Raw genomic sequence first — 22570 nt, 5'->3', positions numbered from 1 at the left:
TGCTTCCACAGGTCATTGTGGGCCTGTGAGCAGTAGAGGTGACTGTGTCAACCAGTTTCATGGAATCACAGAATAAATTAGGTTGGAAAAGACCCCTGAGATCATCAAGTCCAATCTATGAGTCAACACCACCATGGCACTTAGTGCCATTTCCAGTCTTTCTTTGAACACCTCCAGGGATGGTGACTCCACCACCTCCCTTAGCAGTCCAGTCCATTCCGAAGTCTAATCACCTTTTCTGTGAAGAAATTCCTCCTAATGTCCAACCTAAATCTCCCCTGGCACAGCTTGAGGCTATGCCCTCTTGTCCTATCGCTGGTTGCCTGGGAGAAGAGGCTGAGCCCCGCCTGGTTACAGCCTTCTGTCAGGTAGTTATAGAGAGTGATGAGGTCTCCCCTGAGCCTCCTTTTCTCCAGACTAAACAACCCCACCTCCCTCAGCTGCTCCTCATAAGACTTATGCTCCAGACTTTTCACCAGCTTTGTTGCCCTTCTCTGGACATACTACAGCACTTCAACATCTTTCTTGAATTGAGGAGCCCAGGACTGGACACAAGATTCAAGGTGTGGCCTCACCAATGCCAGTACAGGGGAAGAATCACTTCCCTGGTCCTGCTGACCACACTCTTTCTGATACAGGCCAGGATGCCACTGGCCTTCTTGGCCACCTGGGCACACTGTTGGCTCATGTTCAGGCAGCTGTCAACCAGCACCCCCAGGTCCTTTTCCGCTGGAAAGCTTTCCAACCACTCTGCCCCCAGCCTGTAGCACTGCAGGGGGTTGTTGGGAGCCAAAGTGTAGGACCTGGCACTTGGTCTTGTTGAACCTCAAAGCTCTTTGTGTCCCTGTTGTCACCTGAATCATCAGTCCAGGACATGTTCACATTCACAAACGTCTTTCTGACCCAGCCAGCACCAGGTGTTTGTGTGGGGTACATCACCTTCCAGAGGTAAAAGCTCTTTTGTTTTGGCAAGTGGCAAGTGCAAGACAGCGTGTTTTCCTCGAGATGGGCACACTTTGGATGCCCCTCCTGGTGCTGGCACCTAAAGTGACATCGTGGTGATGCCACAATCCACTGATAACTAATAACACCTTCCCATAAGTGCTGTGCCACAAAAACTGCTCAACTCCGCAGTTCCCATCCCTTTCTGCTACTGCTGCCGCAGCCGGGGCAGCTCCCGCTCGGCTCCGAACTGAACCCGAGGGCAACGCTGAAGGGAGGGAGGGAGAAAGGAATGGAGGAAGGGAGAAAGAGGGGAAGGAAGGAAGGGAGGGAGGGGGAGAGAGAGAGGGAGGAAGGGGGAGGAGAGGAGGACGGAAGAAAGAAAGAAAAGAAAAAAGGGAGGGAGGGGGAAAGAAAGGAAAGAAGGGAAGGGAGAAAGAGAGAGAGGGAGGGAGGAAGGAAGGAAGGGAGGGAGGAACGGGGGCGCCGCTCCCAAGATGGCGGCGGGCGCGCGGCGGTGCCCATCCCCATGGCAACAGGGTGAGCGCGCGCGCAGAGGGCGGGGCTCCGTCGCGCGGTTCGCGCGGCCCCGGCGGTGACGTGTCGGCGGGGTCTGACGGCGCCGCGCGGCCGCTTCCGGTGAGCTCTGGCCCCTCAGCGACGCCCCCCGCGGGTGCCCCGGGACGGTCCCTGTGGGGCGAGCGGGGGTCCTGCGACCCCCCTTTCCCCGGCCGGGCCAGTGCCCCGGGCCCCTCCCCTGCCCCGGGTCCGTGCGCTGCGGCCGCCGGGAAGGATGCGGCACGGAGGGCTGCCGGTGAAGCCCTGGCCCCTTGGGGTCGGATGTGGTGCAATTAGGAGGCCACAAGCAAAGGCTGTCTGCTTATTGCTGCCCGAATATAAATGGGAAACGAAACGGTGTTTGTGCACGCGAAAAATAATGTGGCTTTTCTGTGAAAAGCTTAGCGCGGCCTCCCGTTACAGGAGGTGAACGTCAAAAAGTGACATGACTGACTGCGAAGTCAGGAACCACATGGAGATGTGTGATGGATGTAGGGGATAGAACTGTAAATGTCTTTAGCAGCCGTGGTGCAGGTCGAACGTGGGAAGAAGCAGCTTCCAGAAAGGACCACCTTTTGTTCTGTGCTTTGGAAATACTGCATGTGTGTCAGGGTTTTTTTAAACATGCGGGGTTTGAAACATGCAGCATTTAAACTCGAGGACTTTCTCCTGTCTTATGCAGAGCAGAGAACCAGAGACATTTGACATGTTTGTCATCTTTGATATAAGAGCAGAGACCACAATGTGGCATTCAGAAAACAAAACCAAAGAGAAGGAGGTCGGTAAGGGTGACAGGTTGGTTCTCTGCAGTTTTCTATTGAGAGCACTCATTTATTGGGGTTTATTCTGTTCTTTCTTCCCAGGGAGTTTGAAATAAGCAGCATCAGACAAACAGGTTCCACTTAACCAAAACAATGTTTGCAGATTTGGACTATGATATTGAGGAAGATAAGCTGTGAGTATTTCACTTGTCTTTTCGTGTTTTTTCTAACAATAGAAATAGTCTTTGCAGCCAAGAACCTAACAAGAGGTGATGAATCTACCTGCTCCTGTCACTGTGTGCTGCACATCATACTTGCTGTTCAGTCCCGATTTCTTGCTCTGTGTGGAGATTGGGGATGAGGCATCGCTGTGCTGGTGAGCAAAGGAGAAAGGTTGTGTTGCTCTGCAATGGCTGCCTTGCATTTCTGATTGCAAAGCAGTGCTGACAGGTCTTCTGTAAATTACTGGCCTTAGCCAGATTGAAAAACACTTACAATAGAGGAAAGATAACAAGAGGCAAGAATAAGTGGAAACTCCAGAGTCCTTTGGTCTATAAGGAGGAGAACACTGTCATTTCCTAAGTAAGTAAAGGGTTTGATGAGATTAGCAATTAATTTAGCATCGAGCACTTGATTTGCATCTCTTTTATGCTGTGCAAGTTTTCATCTCACTCCAGCACTAAATGATAGTGTTTCCTCAGTGCCTAGCAATAGATGAGGGTGTCTCTCCCACATCTAATCCTTACATGAGGTCCCAAAAAAGATAGCCCAGAAGGTGCTCCTGCTGGTCAGTGCTGATAGACTCTGTGGCAGAGATGAAGAGATGAATTCAAATGCGCAGTGCCCGTTATGTTTTTGGTTTGTATCAACTCAGATACAGGAGTTGTTTCATACACAGGCAGCCCTGCCTATGTGTTCATTTATTCCTTTTTTCTTCTAGGGGCATCCCCACTGTACCTGGGACAGTGACCCTGAAGAAGGACTCTCAGAACCTGATTGGGATCAGCATTGGGGGAGGAGCACAGTACTGCCCCTGTCTCTACATTGTCCAGGTAGGCACTCGGGGAGGAGGAATAAACCATCTTTGTTGGCCTGAGAGATGGGAAGCATGGAGAAACCTATGCTGTATGTTTTTATCAAAGTGGGAGATGACATCTCACTTTACAGTGAATAAGATTTCCTTATCCTGGTACCTAATAGTACCTAATAGGTGTGGAAGAATTAAAGTAAGACTTCTGGAGTTATCCTGCTCTTTGGAGAGCACGTTAGAATTCACAGAGGAACAGCGTGACATTCTCAACATAGGAAATCATACACTTGAGGAGGTATAAGCTGGAGGCGAGAACTTCCTGAGAGAACAAGATGATCAGCCCACCTCTTAGCTTGGGAAGGGGGAAAACTGTGGCTTCACCATGAACAAAGTACAACTAAGTTAAATAGGAGGAATGTAATTGTTCAGGCTTCGTTCTTTATCCCTGCATTCACCTTTCTCTTGCTTCCAGACTCTATTTTCATCCTCTTTCTCCTCTCTGCTAGGTGTTTGATAACACTCCAGCAGCCTTAGATGGCACCGTAGCAGCTGGCGATGAAATCACAGGAGTGAATGGGAAGTCTGTCAAAGGGAAGACCAAGGTGGAGGTGGCCAAGATGATACAGATGGTAAAGGTGAGAGGTAGGAGGGGGCCACTGGAGCTTCTGGGTTGTAGTTGACAGTTTATTGTCCTTGGATTAAGGAAGCCACTGCTACTTGCTTCCAGCACAGCAGTTTTGGATTTGCTCTTTCTACAGGGAGAAGTGACTATACACTACAACAAGCTTCAGGCTGACCCAAAGCAGGGCAAGTCTTTGGATATTGGTAAGACTGGTTCCTCTCACTCTACAGTGTTAAAATGATGGGGAGGGATGAAAAATTGGTCCCAGCTAAAACAAAAGTTTTCGTGTGTCCTTTCTTGCTCTTGACTCAGTTGTTTTCAAATGGATACTGTCAAAGAGAATTACAGGCTTAAAAAAATCCATTCCTAACTTCTTGAGATAGTCTTGAAAGTTAAGTAGAGGCTTGACTGTTGTTGTGGGAGGCTTGTTTTTCTGTGCTGTGTTTAGCATGGATGATGAATCTCAACTGCATAGTTTGATTAATTTATTTTTAATACATGTGAGCTATGCTGATTTATGGAGATTTTTAACTGTACACAGCAATGTGTCAATCAAAAAACACTGGTGGCAATTTCTCAGCTTGGAGAACAGTGATGAAATACCTGTCTACACTGGGTTTTGTACAAACATAGATTTTGTGGGAGAGGGGGGAGCCTTTATTGATAAAACAAACTGTTTGTTTTGAACTAAGCCTACACAGCTGTCTCTCACTTTTCAAAAAAATCCATCTCTTTTGTTTGTTCTCATTTCTTTTCATGGTGATTATGGTGCTAATGAATTGACAGGGATTCAGGAAAATCCTGAGTAGTGAGATGGACTTCTGAGGAAACAGAAGTGTGGCGAGAATATGGAATTTTCCAGAGATGCTGAACACTGTGGCTTAAGTTGAGTTCTTGGGATCTGCAGGCACCGCAAGTTTGCCTCTAAATAAATGTGGCTGAGTCATCTGATGCCAAAGAGGGCATAACTGTCCCTAGTAATTTGCAGGGTATGATTTGCACCATTACATCAAGAGGTGATGAAAAGGTTTAACTAGGATTCAAAAGATAAAAGTAAGGAAAGGGGCAACACTGAGCATGAAATCTTGTTTATCTTGCTTTTAGCCTCGTCTCCTCATTTCAGTTTGAGTAATACAGTGGGTAGCACAAGCAAAGTTTAGTTCCAAATATCACGTTAGGTTGGTGTTAGCAAAGTGATTGATTGGAATAGTCTTCCAAAAGAATTGCTGCAGCTCTACTGATTGAGGTACACAGGATGTGAGAACAGAACAAATAGGCAGGTTAGAAGATGTGTCATGCATGGCTGGACCAGAACGTCCTGTTTCTATGGTATTCTCTTTCTGCTTGCCACCTCAATACTGGGTTAAGTGCAGTTTTATCCAGTGCCTGGGAAACCAGTGAAGTGTGCTAGTGAGCTTTTCATGCCTGTAGAAATGACCCTGATCCTGGTTTGCAACTCTTTTTTGGCCTTTAGTATTGAAGAAGGTAAAGCATCGACTGGTGGAGAACATGAGCTCAGGCACAGCGGATGCCCTGGGGTTAAGCCGAGCCATACTTTGCAATGGTAAGTGTTGTCTAGGAGGACATTTCCTTAAGGGAAAGCTTACCCTCAGATGTTTACCTACTTTCTATTGTAACTTGCATGGTCCACATTATTCCTTATAACTCTTGCATTCTGCTCTGTCTCACTGTTGTGATTGCCTCTGCCCTTCCTGAGTGATATAACCTGTCACTGGGGCAATTTAAATGTTAGCTGAGGTCAAATTAATTTAAAGCAGGGACCCATTAGTGAATGCCAATAGGTGATGACCCCACACTATAAAATAAAATTGCAGATATTTTAAAAGCTTCCCCTGCTGTTGTACTACAGGACAGGCATTAAGGGGTGAGGGAAATTTGAAGCAAATATGTTAAACTGGTGTTTTTCCACTCAATTGGGTCTTAACTGTGTCCTGAATTGGATTGCTGTAATTCTGTATTCTGTTTCTATTCAGATGGGCTAGTGAAGAGATTAGAGGAGCTGGAGAGGACTGCAGAGTTATACAAAGGTAAATTGCATCTTCTGTCAGACACCAGATGGGAGAAAAGGATGCCTCCGTTATGTTTCAGTGAAGTGACTTAAATGTTTTTTCTGGTTTCCTTCACAGGCTTGACAGAGCACACCAAGAGTCTTCTCAGGGCTTTCTTTGAGCTGTCTCAGACACATAGAGGTAAAGAATCTTGAGCGAAGGGAGCACAAATCTCCGACCTCCAGTTTTGGGAGTTTTAGTCAGTACTTAGATGCATGATTCCCACACTCAGAAAAAACAAAGAGTTGCAGAAATGAGCTGGGAAGGGCCACTCGCCTGCATTAGCAGTCATGGTGCTAACACAGGCCCTGTCTTTCACATGAGACATTGAAAAAGTGCCCTGCCAACCTCTGGTCTTTAGGGAATATGTAGCATCATTCCCCAGCTAATTGTAAGGTTATGGGAGGGAGTTGTAGTATTGGAGGCAAGATTTTTCTCCAGAGCTGACCTCTTCTTTTATCTGTCTGTATTTGTTCTGCTCATCCAGCATTTGGAGATGTTTTCTCTGTCATTGGTGTAAGGGAGCCACAACCAGCTGCCAGTGAAGCCTTTGTGAAATTTGCTGATGCCCATCGCAACATTGAGAAGTTTGGGATTCACCTTCTGAAAACAATTAAGCCGGTAAAGAATTTAACCATGGGAGTAAAGGGTCAGGAGAAGAGGGGAATCTAGAAAGGCAGAAGCCTGTCTTTGAAGGTGTGATCTGAAAGCTTATTCATTGTGGGAAGAACAGTCCTTGTCTGCTTTCCTTCAGGGAACTCTTTATAATGAAAAGAGTGTGAGAGGTAACATAGTGAGCGTATCAATCTTGTCCCTGTGACTTTTGCATATGAATATATTCCTCTCCATTTGGGAATGAGGGGGTAGTTTGATCAGTAGTGATATTGGTACCCATAATTTAAAGATGTCACTCAAAGAGTTTAGATAAGCTATCCAGGAACAAGTTAAGGATTTCAGTCAATATATTTGAGAGTCTCCAGGGGATCTATCCACTTAGTTTAGCAAAGAGGGTGTTGATTTGGGCACCACTTTCAGTTCCATGTTGGGTGGACAGTGTTGGGTAGTGAGACTTTGAGTCCAGCAGAGCTGTTTTCAGGACCAGCTGAAAATGAAACAAGACAAGTCAAAAGCAGATTAATTCAGACTAGAAGTGAGTAATGCATTTCTAACGCTTGAACCACTTGCCAGTGACAGTTATGGAAGCTGTAATCATGGCAATTCTGAGTCACGATCAAACATTTTCTTTCAAATATGCTGTAGTTCAAAAAAGAGTTAATCTGAGGCAGTCTCATGACCTGCTCTGTGTAGAAGGTTACTTGATGAATTGTAGTCATACTTTTATATTCAGCAACAGGGTGTTTCCCTTGCAGATGCTTACTGACTTGAATACGTATCTGAATAAAGCCATTCCTGACACAAGGCTGACTATCAAAAAATACCTGGATGTCAAGTTCGAATATCTGGTGAGCTGCTTGCTTTTGGATTTTCTTAAGTACTGGTTGAAATTAAGTTTCATAGAATCATCCTGAAAGTCACATGTAGCCTATACAATCACATATCCGTCCTTCCACAGTCCATGAGAGAATGCATTATTTTTTCCAGTTCTTTGTTTACTGCCAGATTACTCAGATTCAGACACTTGCTTTTAACCTAATACTTCTCACTGGTAAGAAAGATCTCCCAGAACTCAGATGATTTATTTTCTAAATGAAATAATTTCCTGATTTATTTGTAAAGAGTTCCTGTGCAACTTATGCTCTTGAACTCCTCTAAATAGATCTACAGTCCATAGTTTTCTGGTAATTTTGGATAGTCTTCTTTAGCCAAAGTAGATGACTGTCAAGCCATATTTGCTTTCATTTAGACCATGCCTTTTTTTCCTTTCTTCATTCCACTCCCCCCTTGTTTTTTACACCCAAAAAAGGGTAAGGTTGCTAAGTGCACCTGTTTTATAACTTTAAGAATTTATTTCCTTTTACTTGTTGAGAGAAATATTTGGAGCTGCAACCCTAAGGCAAGAGAATATGGCAGCATCTCTTCCTACCTCAGTCCTTCCTGCAATTAATCTTTTTTTCCCCTCTTTATTTATTCCTGTTTCATACTTTTGTTGTACTGTGTTTTCCCAGATAGCAGATGAACACAGGATTTTTCTTTTACTAGATTATACTTACATAAAGTATTTGCCTCTGTAATAAAAATGCTAAGCACCTTCTCTCTCCCCCACTGTTCTCTCTCCGCATCTTTCTCTAAATAGATTTTCTTTCCACCTTGGATGTTTAATATACTCTGATCCCACTGTGCTTTCCTCAGTGGCTCTAGCATTGAATGATACTCTTGAAACAATACAACCCTATGGGTATGGGTGATGATGAAATTGCCTCTGATTTTTAATATTTCCTTCTTGTTTTGTTTTTTTTTTAAATTATTTTAAATTCTGCAAAGTCTTACTGCCTGAAAGTCAAAGAGATGGATGATGAAGAGTACAGCTGCATTGTGAGTACCAGTAAAATTGCAAAAGCACTCCTGTGCCTGTCAGCACCCAAAGTAGTTAATGCATCCTAAGACTTACACACATTTGTTCATAATATACTAGAAACTGGGGATCCTTAAATGCTACCTGGGAAGCACTGCCAAAAACTGCCATGAGTCACTAGTGCTGTGGAATAGTAGAAGGAACAGACATCTCTGTAGCTTGTTCTCTCAGTGGCTGCCTCTCTGAGTGTTTAAGTACGATTAGGTTATGTAAGGAGGATTAAGGTGTTATCTTCACAGATTCCATTTGTGTGTAGTGTACAGCTTATCATTAATTCTGGGCTTGTTTCTGAGAAATGGAGGTTTAGCTTCTCTGCAGCAAAACTCATGTGAAACTGCATTTGTAAGTGAGGAAAATTGATTAAAGGATCTCTCTCTTAACAATAGGGTTTTTATAGCTTAGGGTTTTATGACTTTAATCCTTGACAGCTCTGTTTAAGATACCTACAGGTGTCCCATACATCCCAGTTTCCCTGCATAAAAGTAAGATCTTTTTTTATCCTAGGTATGGATCTCAGAGCAGGCATTAGGTTTTTTTGGAATGCCTGGTTACAAAGTGCCAGGAAGGAATAAAACTTTCCTAACACAATCTTTCATTGTATCTTTCCTTCTAAATAGGAAGGAAAGAATGTCAGCCTTGCCCAGCAGAGTAACATTTCTGGGTTTTGGCAGATGCAGTGTGCATTAGCGAACCATAGTGCGTAACACGGGTTTTTACATATGTTATATTTACAGGTGCAGGGGCAGAATGCTGTTCTGCTGACAGACCTAACCCCTTTTACTCAAGAGGGTTTTGTGGGACAACATATAGGTCCCATCCTATATGGTTTCCAGCATTGTGTCTGGATGGTTGTAGATACCACGGGGTTTCCTCTGCAGTGCACATAGGGCAAAGCTTGCAGAGGAGGGCACAATTTTTTGTGTGATTGATATAAACGTGTTTGTTCATAATGCCTGTCTTAATAGTCCAGATAAGCCGTGCCACTTCTCCATGCTGGGTTGAAAGGTACCTGTCGTTGCTTAGTAGTGGTGCTTTTCTTTACTGTGGTTGATGTGTATTTGGCCTTCAGAATGACCTAATTGAGTGCCAGTCGTGGATGTGGCTCAGTGTTCCTCATGTTTCCTGCTTCCTGACTGCAGTTCCCATGAGCCTGAGAGTTCTGTAATAACCCAAGGTCATTGTGAGTTCACACTTGTAGGCAGACTGTGTATAAGCACTGTTGTGGGAGTCTCTAAAATGGTGCTGTGTTTTTGGCAGGCTCTGGGTGAACCCCTCTACCGGGTCAGCACTGGGAACTACGAGTACCGCCTTATCCTGCGCTGCCGTCAGGAGGCTCGCACGCGCTTTGCCAAGATGAGGAAGGACGTGCTGGAGAAAATAGAGCTCCTGGACCAGAAACACGGTGAGTCTGGAACCTGAAGGGGTCAGGCAGACACAGCTTTGGCCTTCATGCTCCTCCTTCCTCTTGGCTCAGAAGTCTTTGCTGAAGAACCGTTTTGTGGCTGTGCCCAGACATCCACCCTCGGGGGCCAAAAGGGATTAGTGCGTAGGAGACTGTATCTAATGCTGGCAAGGGAGGCTTGATCACAGCCTTCACACTGTTTGGGAAGAGGGTTTTCACATGATTTTTTTTTTCCTGACATGTCTCCACTACAGTGCAGGACATCGTGTTCCAGCTCCAGCGTTTCGTCTCCACGATGTCCAAGTACTACGACGACTGCTATGCCGTGCTCCGAGACGCAGATGTCTTTCCCATTGAGGTGGACCTTGCCCGCACAACTCTCAGCTATGGGCAAAAGGACACATACACAGACGGGGCAGAAGAAGAAGGAGAAAGTGAGAGAGAGGGTAGCGGGAAGGAGGATGCAAATGGAGAAAAGCTCATTGATGATGCCTGAGTGTGCCGACATGGCCAGAGGAAAGACTTTGCAGACTGTTATGAAAACATGTATTTCACGTGGCGATTCATCCTCTGTGATTCCAATGTATGTCCAGCCTGGGATTCCTCCTCTGCTTTGGGTGAGGGTAGCTGGTTGGATTGGAACCAACCTCTGCTTTCCTCACATTTCCTTTGCTTGTTTGCCTGGATATTCTTTTTTGCCTCCAGAGACTTCTACTACCCAACTTGGGTAGCGAGGTGTGGGGAGGAAAACTCCCTACCACACTGCCATGTGACTCTGGGCAGACAGGACTCTGCTGAGCACGTGGGAAACACCCTCCCCTCTGGCACATGGAAGCCAGCTAATGATTTGGAGCTCTGTCCTCCCCTTGTGCTCTGGGAAGTGTTAGCATCAGCATTGTTTTATTCACCCCACCACTCGCTGTCTCCAAGCTCCTTCTACGGAGCCACCTTAGAACTGTGATGGAAATATCCCATCCTTAAACTACAGAGGAGAGATGGGAAGCCTTGAGGAGAGAGGAAGACGTGCACTTTAGGCAGAGGCTTTGAGATTTTTTTAGTGCAAAGCATTACTAGTGTGCCACCCCAAGCTCTCCTCTCTGCACAACCATTTTGTGCTGCCTTTGGACTAGCCATCAACAGTAGCTAACATCCCATTCCCCAGCACAAGGGAAGAAGGAAAAGGAAACCTGAGGTAGGTGAGGCTGCTTGTTTCCTTTTCCCCTCCCTCCATCCCTGTGGGCATACCCCAGATGCAGATGGCACTTTCTCTGTTAGTGGGCAGCACAACTGCCAGGAGTGGTGTGCTTCTCGGGGCAAGGGTTTTGACTTCTCTGTCATTACATTCTAGTGGTCATGAGAGAAGTTATTTAAGGGCATTAATTTATGGTCAAGATGGTTTGATTTGGTTTTTCTCTTTGATTTGTTATTGGAGCTTCTTCATCTCAGTGGGTACCTGCAAGAAAGCCATCCATGGTCAAGCTGCTCTGAAAAATTTAGATGGACTCCAGTGTACTGACTGTTGTCTCTAATAAAGAAAAATGTGACATTCCATTTCCTGTCTTTCATGGGTATATGTTGGGAAGATGGGTGTCATGTGCTGGCCATTTTTTTCCTTGCTCATAGTGGTGCATAATCCCTATACCAAGCTGTGGTGGTCACTGCAGCACAGGTTTCCCGAGGGAGAGGCTTATAAAAACTGTAGCAAGGGCAGTCTTCCATGTAACACCAGCTTCTCTGCATCTTGGCTTCCCAGGGGAACACCAGCCTTTTAAAGCCACCAGTTGCCTCAGTCCTGCCAAGGTGCCATCCTTGCACCCCTCCAGGGCCAGCTTTTCCACACAGCTCAGCTGTTGCATCACAAGCTTCAGCTGATGCTTAAGTCCCTGATCCTCTTTCAAAGCTGGCTGTTGTGCCAAAACATGGAGCAGTTGAGAGGAACAGGCTTCAGCAGAGCCTGTCTAAAAGCCAGCAAGGCAAAGTGGAAGGCAGCATAGCCAGGATTTTAGGAAGAGTTCTGGGAATCTTGCAGCACCATCTGTAGTGAGATCTGATACCCTAAGGACTTCTATGTGCTTTTGAGAGAAGATTTAAGAGCGGGAGGCTTAGTGGGAAATGTTGACTGGTGACAAGGAAACAGAGGGGACCTTGTTCTAGCAACCTGCCTTGCTGACAAGGGCAGTTGTTTTCATGCTGTGGACCTTGGACCTCTGGGAAGTTGTGAGCTCCTTCTTGGAGGAGGCACTAGTGAATAAGGGAAATGCAGCCTGGGGGACAGGGGTTCAGGATGGCTGGGGAAAGAGCTGCAGAGCAACTTGGTGGAACAGAAACATGGATCTTACCTTGTGGGGAGGGAGAACAAGCTTGCAAAGCAGTGAATGAAGGCCTACAGGACCCTATCACTCTTGCTGCTGCTCTCATTCTCATAGGGCTTTGCATCTGGGGTTTATCATGGTACTTACTCTGATTGCAATATTTCTAAGTGAGTTCGAATGGGATAAAGCCCAAAGTCACCACTAGGACTGGCTCAAAATCAGATCTACCCAAGTGTTACCCAAGGTGGGGCAGGGTACAACCCCATGGGGTTTACCTTCTCCCCTCCAATTTTCAGTTCTTCTGTCTCTTCTTAAACTGACATTCTTCAACAGCTTTATTTTGCTCATCGTTTACTGCTCTTTCCTTGGGAGCATCTATAATGAAACCCTTTCTTTCGTGCTCCTGCTGTGTTTAAATGGCTTTATAGGTCCTGCAGGCCAATTACCAATTAATTTGCAGTCAGTCTGGTGTGGAATGAAACACCTCTTTTGATGGCCCCATGAGCTGCCTTCCCTGTAGCCCTCTGCTTAGTTTTTGATCCCTCATTATGGTCACAGGTTCTCCCCAGGGTCTCTGAGGTGAAGCAGTTCAGGAAACCGGAAGAAAGAGCTTTGGTCAGGGGTGTTTATAAAAGATCCAGTCCTTAAAGCAGATTAGAAGTGGTTTAAGCATGCCAGGGAAGGTTGTCCTCTCTGAATCCACCACTGCAGTGGGGGGTGAGAGGGTCATGCCTGCCTTACCACGTGCTCCAACACTCTCTTTAGTGGCACCCAGGGGCTGGGGCTTGTCCTCCTGCTTTACCTTTGATTCCTTTATGTAAGGGGGTTTTCTCTATTTAAAAGGAAAACACAGGCACATCTGGTGCCATTCCTAGTCAGTGGATAATCACTTGGGACACCGTTATTTACCTGCCCTGAAACCCCCACCCCCATAGGGGCCAAGTTGTTCCCTTCACACGTCAATGGGACTCACTTGAGCCTAGATAAAGCTGGCTTGGTGCTATTCCTGTCAGCAAGGCTCTGTATTGTGGCTGCACACCTAATGGCATTAGCTTTTCTTAGATGTCTTTTCCTTACACCTCAGCAGCAGCCTCTAGCACAGCACTTCACTGCTTGGAAAAGCAGTATCATGTGTCACTGCCCCAACTTTACCATCCACAAAAGGTGCACCAGACAGAAGTGGTCGGAGCTGGTGGCCCCCGATTTGGCAGCACCCGAGGGAGATACTGCAGAGAACGTGGTGTCTACCCCCATGCTGGCGGCAGCTGGAGGTGGCCCAGGTAATAGCTATGAATTACACCACCTCCTAAACCCACTGCCAGTGAGACTGACGCTATCCCAACGATTGGAAATGGGGTGAAGGAAACACTGACACCAGAACAAAGCGTACCAGATCTGATTACAAAGAGTCTCTAATTGTTTGTGTTCAGTATTGTGACAATGCAGAAGGAAAAGGAGAGTCCTTGGCAGCCTCTTCAGAAGACTTTCTCCAGGGCTGGTTTGAAAGTGAGGAAAGATTATTTTTTTTTCTTTTTGGTGTTTGGGCTGCTTTGAGCCTGTGTTGTACCAGCATGAGTGCAGGATGCAAGTAGATGTATCACTGGGTAGGTGTGTGGACGTATGTACTTAAGGACCAGCTATTATACCTCTCCCTCTTACTTCTTACATCTGCCTTTGTCCCAGCTTTCTCCTCCCCATATCCCACCTACCCTCCCATGCTGAGGTGCATGCAAACAAGGCCAGTTTTACACATCCCTGTTCCCCTGCCCTGGCTAGAAACTGTCCCTCTCCACCGTCTGGTCAGCATTGCAGCCGTCTCGTGCCAACACCTCCCTGTCCCCCGCAGGACACCCGCCTCCCTCCCCACTCTGCTCCTCTGCCACATGGTTGGCCTCCTCGTTGGCTGCCACCACGGTGTTGTCAGTGCTGTGGGCCGGCTGGTGGTTGTCACTGCTGTGCTCCTCGGCTTCCTGCACATCGGACTCTGCTTCCTCGGTGTCACTCCCGCCTCCCGCAGAGGGGTTGTTCTCTGGGGGAGGCTCCTTCTTCTTCCCTCGGTTCAGGCAGCAGTAGCTGGCGACAGCCAGGAAGAGAGCAGAGAGCACCACCTCTGAGCCTGCCAGGTAGAAGATCACCTCATAGTTCTTGAGAGCATCGACCAGGCGGCCTGGTGGTTGGAGAGAAAATGAGAGGGTCAGCTTCAGCCCACACACTTCTGCACAGACAGCCCAGCACAGGTAGGCAGAACCTGCATTTGGCTGAGGACCCATTCCTCAATGGAAGAGCAAGAAGCCTGAATGTCTAAAAATCACCCTGGGCAAGAGCCGCACTGTACCACCAGGGAAAGTTCCATAAGAGTGCAGGGATGGTGTTTTCCCATGTTTGAAGAAGCTTAATTAATTGTGACACACTGATGTTATGGTCTCACACCATGGTGGGCCACCTTCTTCTTGCCAAGGTGAGCAAAGCCTCTCATGACTTGGCTGGTCAAGTCTCAGAAAAGAAAATTTGGGAGGCATTGCTATTTCTTAAGCTATTACATCTGGAAAACATTTTGAAGGAAAGAAGAAACTTCTCTTGGGCAGAGAAATCCCTTTGATTGGCCCACACCTGATGATTTCTCTGCCAAAGAAATGTTCTCAGTGTATCTTTTGAATGCACTGGGGCTGGCAACGGAGGGAGGGTTCCCAGTCTTTGGTGCTGGGGAGCCTCAGCAGCTGCCCTACTGCAGTCAGGATGTGGCCATGGGACTGCAGACTTCACCCCAATCCTGCGTGCTCCTGACTGTGCATGTGATCCCCAGTCCCTGCTGCACTACAGTGCATGACCTGAAACCAGCCCCAGGACATGCTGAGGTGCCTCCTGGAGCAGTCATGGGAGGCACGTGGCGAATCCTCCCCCCAGGTGAATGTGCCCCTCTTCACCCAAGCCAGATGGCGAGTGAGGAGCCTGTGTGCACAAGGGGGCATGTGTGTGTGCGTGTGCATGTGTGTGTGTGTGTGTGTGTGCATGTGTGTGTGTGTGTGTGTGCAGCTTATCCTGTGCCAAACTCCCTCAGCCCCACCAGGAAGCAGCTCAGGAGGATTACACCAAACAAAGCCACTTTGTTCAACCCCCTTCTCCCAGCCGAGCACTGTTCCCCCTGAGTCCTGCTCCCCCCAAGTCCAAGCCATCAGGTTTGTCAGCACAGTCGAGCTTCCTGCACCAGCGGGGTGCTGCAGAAGCAAGGAAGGTGGGAACCACGACCTGGCTGCTCCCAACACCATTCTTCAGTGGCCCTGCACAGTCTGCATCCCAGTGTGTGTGCGCACAGTACCAAGGCACAGCTGAACTGAGGCAGGAGGGCTGAGGGATGTCCCCTGTCACCACTCACTGGTGTGCCTTGCTCCTTTGAGCAAGGCACTGTTAAATCCTCCTCTCCCCCTATGATCTCTCTACAGATGACTCCAAGACACTTATTTCTAGACCCTCCCTGGCCTGGGACTGCCAACTGCCCCATGGCTTATAAGGTAAGACATGAATTATTGCTAGCATTAACAGGGTCTTCTCTTGGCCACCAATTTTACCTGAGAGCTGGGTGGAGTTACTGAGGGCAGGTTTTGCTCATAACTGGTGATATGTGCTGGGATATAGACCTTTCACACTGAGGTCTTCATTGATGGGCTTTAGCCCACGTGTAACAGCTGAAGGAAGGGAGTGTGGGAAGCAATGGAGTAGTTCCTGCCTAGGGATTTGCCCATGGTCTTGTCCCTGACTCTTCCCCACAAATCACACATGCAGGAAACTGCACTTCATTTGGAAATAAGCCTTTGGCATGATTTGGCTTTCTTAGACCTAATCAGACACTTAACATTAACCTATACCAACCTTTTGGGTGAAGGGTCTCTCCATTCAACAGTTTATGGGCAGTTTGTGGGGCACAGACCTTACCAGGAACTGTGACCTAGACTAGACAGGCTGAAAAGCTGTGGGTGTTTAATCCTCTTAAAAAAAAGTAACAGCAAATGCCTCAGGGGGCTGTACAAACTGTTTTGACTTGACTGACACCAAAACACCTGTGTTGTGGGATTGGGGCCATCACAAATTGACGCTGCTATTTACAGTACCAACTAAAAGGCCGTAGACACACGGCAAACTTGAAAGACCCCTGCTTTGTCCTGATGAAAACTCTCAAAGGTTTGCCTGCAGCATGTGCCTGACCCTGTCCATAACGTGATTTTATGCAACACTGACAAGGAAGGCAGAGATCAGCTCTCAGCTTCCAGAGGAAATTTAAAGTTGAGAAATAGGGTCTCTCTTCAAAATAGTGTGTCCATGCCCAATACCTGCAATACTGTGGAATGGCAGCCAGATGAATCACCTTTGTTTTGCAGCAAAAGACCTACCTGCAGAGGGTGGACCGATGAGCACAGCAAAAGCCTCAATAAGTAGGACCAGCCCGATGGCACTGGAGAACTTCTGGGAGCCAACGATGGCCATCAGCACCTCGAACTGCAGTGCCCCCACCATGCCATAAGAGATGCCAAAAAAGACACAGAAGATGACCAGCCCTGTGTAGTTGCTAGCCCTGGCACTGCAGATGTCTGTCAAGCCATTGAAGAGCATAGAGAAGCTGAACAGATACGCCACGTGCGGGCGGACCCACTTCAGCCCTGCCACCATGCCACAGGCTGGGCGGGCGAAGATGTCTATGAAACCAATGATGGAGAGCAAGAATGCAGCCTCTGTGTCTGGTACACCTGTGTCCTTGGCGTAGTTGACCAGCAATATGGGGGGCACAAAGAGGCCCAAGACCAGGATGAACTTTGAAATAGTGTAAATGATAAACCCTCGGTTGGAAAAGATACTAAAATCCAGAAGCTTCTTTCCTTTCTTGGGCTTTTTCTTGGCTTTCTTGGCTTTCTTGGTTCCATCAGTGGTGCTGATTCCCTCCTCTGATTTCCCTCCTATGGGCAGCATCTCCTTGGCTTCATATTTGTCCTGAGCTTTCCCCATCTTCCGCTTCATACCCATATCCAGGGGTCTCATAACTGCCCCACAAGTGCAGCAGTTAAGCAGAAGGCCCCCCATGATAAGGAACCCTCCTCGCCAACCAAACTTCTCCAGCAGCACTTGCCCCAATGGAGAGAGGGAAGAAAGGAAGACAGGGCTCCCAGCAGCAGCCAGTCCATTGGCAAGAGGCCGACGCTTGTCAAAGTAGGTGCCCAGCATGATCAGTGAGGGCTGGAAGTTCAACGCCATACCCAGACCTACATGAAAGTGAGAGCCAGGAGGGAGACAGGGAGTGCAAGAACATGAGTGTGGTTTGCAACAAGCTGAAAACTCCCCTCAGACTATCCTAGTCTGAAGTGCCATGATGGCATGAATGTGTTCCTCACAAGCCTCTGTGCCTTGGTGGGTTGCCCCTGCAGAAGACAGGCCAAACCAGCCTGTTTGCCTGAAGTGTGTTTGAATCAGGTGACTGTGGCCATGTTTAGGCAGGACCTGTGCCTTACACAGGAGCTTTGCCTCTCTCCCCTACCACTACATACTGACACCACCCCAGTTGCCATGTTTGCTGAGCACCACTTACATTTCTCCTGTCTCTGTCCCCTCAACCACAGGCCCTGCCTGTTTAGATCCAGCAGATGAATCCCTCACAAGTGCAACATTCAGGACTAGATGCTTCCCCTAGCATGTGCCAATAGGTGAGGGGAGACTTTGATGCTAGACATGGCAATGCTAAAGGGAAATACAACATGATCTTGGCTCTTCCCCAGGTAAGTCTGTGTTGTCCCCCATCAACTCCTGGGACTCTCACCTGTCAGCACACCAGCTGTCAGATAAAGCTCAATGATATTGGTGGTAAAAGATGCCAGGATCATCCCTGCAGAAGCGAGCAGCCCGCCAATGAGCATCACGGGCCGGCAGCCAAACTGGTTCACCATGATGCTGCATACTGGTCCTAGAAGGAAGAAGAAGAGAAGAGTAGGAGATCAGAAGGAGACAGGACAACTTGGAAAGGGCAGGTAGCTGAAGCAGGGCACTTGAGGAAGATGAAACAGTAATGATGGAGATCACTACTTGGCTGCTTAGATATACATCCAAGGGGCCTGGCCAAAGGAGAGAGGCTGTGGTGTGGAGACTTCTGCTTTTCTCTGCCTTCAGAACCCTGTTCCCTGGGAACAAGAGGAGTATGGTGTGATAGGGACAACACTTCAGCAGTGGAAGCAAACAACTGTCTAAGAGGCAGGTGGGGTGACCCCTGAGGTCTTCTGTGGCAGAGGAAACAGGGACATGAAATGCAGCACACTTCTAGAAGAGAAGTGGTGGGACAATTGTATTCTGCATCTTGGTTCATGACCAGGCCAGTGAGCATGAGAAGGGTCCATGGAGACATGGTCTGAGCCCATGGCAGAGTAGGGAAGGCACAAGCTGGGGAGGGGGAAGTGTGTCCAAGCATCACCTGTTCCATAGAGCATGGCCAGCATGATGGAGGAGATCCAGGCTGTGTCACTGTAGCCAACATGGAAATCTTTCATGAGCTCCTTGAAGTAGACACTGACGGCTTTTGGGAAGGCATAGGAGAAGCCGGTGATCACAAAGCAGCCAAAGAGCACAATCCAGCCCCAGCCACCATCCGGGGGCTTCACGGGAGCTGGGAGCTGCCCTTCCTCTGGGTCAGGTCTCCCCATCGTCTAGCCTAGGAAGGGAAAGGCGGGAAGGAAGGAAGTAGGGCAACAGAGAGAGAAAATCTGCAGGGGCTGAAAGAAAAGAAGAAAAGAGAAAAACAGAGCAGGCAAACATTTACTACAAGGTTTGTCTCCATGCCCACCATCTCCAAGCTCTGAGAGCCTCCCCAGAGGGACCGCATCAGCTCTTTGCACCTTCATCCTGCCAGGCAAGGCAGGATTAATTCTGGGTGCAAGGTCATGCCTCAGCTGGGCAAAGGTGGGAAGTTCCCCCTGAACCTGGGGCAGCCCACAGTTCCATAACCTCCAGCCAGGCACAGCTGATCACTGTCACAACTCCCAGCTGAGCCTGGAGAGCTGCATCTGATGTGGCATTAGGATCTGCAGCACCCCACTTGCTCCATATCCAGCCTTGCCTGGAGGTGGTGAGAGGTGAAGACCAGCAATGTGAACCCTTTTGGTTCCCAAAATCTTCCTTTGAGCCTCTCCCATGCTGGTCTGCTCCAGCTGGGAGCCCTCCTGGACCTGCCCTGCTACAGAAACCTCCATCAGTGAGGCAAGGAGATCCATTAAGCCCATTGTACTTTCCTCTAGGAGGCCCCGGTGCACAGCACTCTCCTTTGCCCTCGCTTCCCCGCTGCCAGGGGCCAGATTTTCGAAATAGGTGAAGGGGGAGAGAACGGAAAACCGGTGGTTATTTGCATGCCAGAGAGATTAGGGCTCTGTACCTACACGGAGGGACCGGAACAAAGCCTAAGTGGGGCGAAGGAGGGAATTAAAGGGGATGTCTTGTGAGTTGCTCTCGGGGCTCTTAAGCTGCCCAGGAATTTCACTCCAGCTGGCTGCTGTGGGTATGTTTTTCATTTCTCCCTTAGGTTCCAGGTCTCTGCCATGCCCCTTCCAGCACCATTGGCCTCAGTTTCTTGGTCATTCAGGCTTATTTTCACACCTGCATGCAAAACCATCACTGGACTTTGATTATAGATGCTCCTGAGTAAGATCAAACAAGAATTCTCCATGCATGAGCTGGGCTTTTTGGGTCCATTTTGTCTTCTATCGTCACCATCTTTCTGGCAGTACACTTCCAACATGGGTCCTCCCTCCTCCCCAGCTCCCTTGGCTGAAGGACTATGAGATAGCAGCAATGTCGCCATCCCTTGGCACTGGCAGTCGTGGGAAATGCCAGCAGTCACACATCAACTAGAGACTACTAAGGGGACAAGGACTGTCCTGTGGATGTGACACACATGGCTAGAACCTGGTACTTTTGGATCTGGGTGCATTTCTCAGGAAGTACCTGTTTTTAGTGTCCTCCAAGCAATGGGGACAACTTGATCTGATTCCCATAGCTGCTGTTGCTCTGCATGTCAAACAAGTGCAAATCCTTTAGACAAAAGTGTAGAGGGCAAAAGCTGGGGCAGAGCCACATAAAGGGCCCTTGCTTGGCAAGAGGTGAACCTACCCTATCAGCCACTTTCAGCTGTATCCCTCCTTCCCCTCCACAGGAGGCCCTTCTCCTGAAAACACAGAGGTGGTTATTCAGTGCAGCACCCAGATGCCTGTCACCAAAGTTCCCCAAACTTTCAGGACCCCATCAGCCATAAAAAAATGGAGTAGAATCTGGCTCTGAGCATGGACTGGGGCAACTCTTCTAGATAGCCATATCCTTGCAGCTCTCAGACTGAACAACAGGGGCTGGCACAGGCTACTTCACTCTCTCCCTCCCATCCCAGATCTCAGAGACTGTGGCAAGGGACAAAGGCATGAACTGAGAACACAGTGCTATAAGGACATTTTTAAGGCAAAGAATAATTACAAGGAAGAAAAGAATAATTATACACTCTCCAGCTACCCATACTCCCATACCATACCCGTACCTCCAACTCCCCCCTCACACCCTTCCCAGTGTTTTCTGGATCACTGGCACCCTGACAACCAGATTGAACAGTCTCCTCAGCTTCTGCCATTACCTGCCTGCTGTTCGTCTCCCAGCTCCACTTGACTGATAAACTAGATCCGGTTGTACAAAAGGTGACCTGCTGCCAAAGCACACTGATTTCTCAATCACTGCTGGTGCTCCACCACTGCACTATGTGCTGCACGTAGCTACTTCAAATAAGAGTGACTGCCAAACCACCAAATGCACCCTGACACTTTTTATCCAAGCCCCTCTCCCAGCCTCGCTCTTCTTGATCGCACCCCACACCACAAATCAAATGAATCAAATGACTACTGTTCATCTTTCCCTGAAACCCACAGCCCTCCACCAGCTTCCTAGCAAGAAAATATTTGTCTCTCTGTGACATGCTCTTCAGAGATTTCTGTAGCATTGCCTGTCAATGATGAGTTCACGGTGTCTCATTTTGAAGAGCAGGATAGACAAATATCCATCAGTGCTGTTGAGTTTGGAGCTGGATGGGTACCTCCACAGGAGCCACTTGCTTAGTGCTACGCAACTGTACAGCAAAGGATTAAAGCATTTTTACCTGCCTGCAGCTGTATGTTGGCTGAAAAAGTTGAAGTGCAACAGAGGAGCTCACCTGTGGAGATGCCTCCAAGGCCAATATGCTGTAGTACACCTCTGCTGGAGATTTATCCCAGTGCTGAGCCAGGCAGTTCAGAGCTGCCTTATTCCTAACACAACACATATCCTTTTCAGCTCTAGGCTGCACACAGTGGACACACCAGGTACCCTGCACCTGCCTTTGTGCGCTCTACAGCTTGCTATCATTTTCTCTTTAGTTAAGGAGCTTTATTCACAGGTAAAAATATCATGCATAAGTTCACATGCACCTAAAAGCTCATCAACAAGACACCTATCCTTTCCAGTGCACCACAGAGCTGGCACTGCCACAGAGCTTGCTAAAGTGGGTGCAAGGAGAAGATGTGCACCAGCACCAGAAGTCACAAGCCCAGGTTAGGAGGAAGACCACAGCAAGTTGAGATGTGGCTGCCAGTCCCTGGACACACACAGAGCACAGTGCAGCCAGTGCAGGATGGTGCCCAGCAAAGCCCCACTGTGCCAGACAAGCTGCATCCAGGAGGATCCACAAAAATGCTAGGATGGCTCTTAGTGCCTCCACACAGTACGGATGGGGTGGGGGGGTCTGTTTATCAAGTGCATGGGCCACAGTTCATGCCACCAGCCTCCCCAGCCTACAGACAATGCTCTGGGAAAGCATTTCTTAGAGGATTAAATAAGTGCAGGCCTAGGTGAAGCTGTCCCAGAGGCTGTCAGAGAGAGGATGCAAGCATTTCCCCATGCCACTGACCTGTGCAATGAAGCGATGACCTCCTGACAAGCTGAGCCTCCAAGGGCTGGGCAGACCCGTCAGCAGTGTTTCCTTCTCCCTCTGGCTGGCACTTCCCAGCTCTAGATGAAGATACCTGGTTAGATGGTCCTGCTGGATCTTTGCTCCATGGTGGGCACAGGAATGGTGGGCCTACAGGAATCTAGCACCTGTTGAGCAGTCTCTTTTGCTCCACTTCTTCCTTCAGGGCAGATATGTCCTCACAAGACAGCTAATCCCGTTCTCAGCCTGCTTTCCTCCAGTTCCAATGATGTCCAGCAAAGCTGCCCGTGGCCAGTCTGGGAGGATGCTCTGTGTGGGGGACCCCCTTGCCTACTGTGCGTGCAAGTAGTGCCTACAGCACTCCCAATGTGGATGTG

General features: G+C 48.2%; 2 protein-coding genes across 9 annotated transcripts; one reads left to right on the top strand and one right to left on the bottom strand.

Moving 5' to 3' along the window:
• Positions 1 to 1513: 1513 nt before the first annotated feature.
• Positions 1514 to 11468, top strand: PICK1 (protein interacting with PRKCA 1). Of its 7 annotated transcripts, none has more exons than XM_051784108.1 (13): positions 1514 to 1581; positions 2364 to 2455; positions 3202 to 3313; positions 3798 to 3926; positions 4050 to 4116; positions 5388 to 5477; positions 5908 to 5961; positions 6061 to 6123; positions 6470 to 6603; positions 7353 to 7445; positions 8425 to 8475; positions 9773 to 9917; positions 10172 to 11468. In XM_051784108.1, the coding sequence occupies exons 2-13, from the start codon at positions 2415 to 2417 to the stop codon at positions 10411 to 10413; spliced, it is 1221 nt and encodes a 406-aa protein (XP_051640068.1). In that variant the 5' UTR covers positions 1514 to 1581; positions 2364 to 2414; the 3' UTR covers positions 10414 to 11468. The 7 variants fall into 7 exon arrangements, with proteins under 7 accessions (XP_051640068.1, XP_051640065.1, XP_051640064.1 ...); XM_051784105.1 differs by lacking the exon at positions 2364 to 2455 and adding an exon at positions 2498 to 2637 and having other exon boundaries at positions 1537 to 1581; XM_051784104.1 differs by lacking the exons at positions 1514 to 1581; positions 2364 to 2455 and adding exons at positions 1588 to 1708; positions 2498 to 2637.
• Positions 11469 to 13604: 2136 nt separating this feature from the next.
• SLC16A8 (solute carrier family 16 member 8) lies at positions 13605 to 20911 on the bottom strand. 2 transcript variants are annotated; one of them, XM_051784100.1, is made up of 5 exons: positions 20871 to 20911; positions 18675 to 18972; positions 18030 to 18173; positions 16615 to 17478; positions 13605 to 14396 (listed from the first exon to the last, which is right to left on the bottom strand). In XM_051784100.1, exons 2-5 carry the CDS (start codon positions 18901 to 18903, stop codon positions 14002 to 14004), a joined length of 1632 nt encoding a protein of 543 aa, XP_051640060.1. In that variant the 5' UTR covers positions 18904 to 18972; positions 20871 to 20911; the 3' UTR covers positions 13605 to 14001. The 2 variants fall into 2 exon arrangements, with proteins under 2 accessions (XP_051640060.1, XP_051640061.1); XM_051784101.1 differs by lacking the exon at positions 20871 to 20911 and adding an exon at positions 20363 to 20384.
• Positions 20912 to 22570: the final 1659 nt, after the last annotated feature.

This window comes from Manacus candei, unplaced genomic scaffold (genome assembly GCF_025592945.1).
Source record: "Manacus candei isolate 608988 ecotype Guabito, Panama unplaced genomic scaffold, ASM2559294v1 h1tg000018l, whole genome shotgun sequence".
Taxonomy (NCBI): Eukaryota; Metazoa; Chordata; class Aves; order Passeriformes; family Pipridae; genus Manacus; species Manacus candei.
Note: the sequence above shows the minus strand (reverse complement) of the source record. Positions and strands in the feature narration are given on the sequence as shown.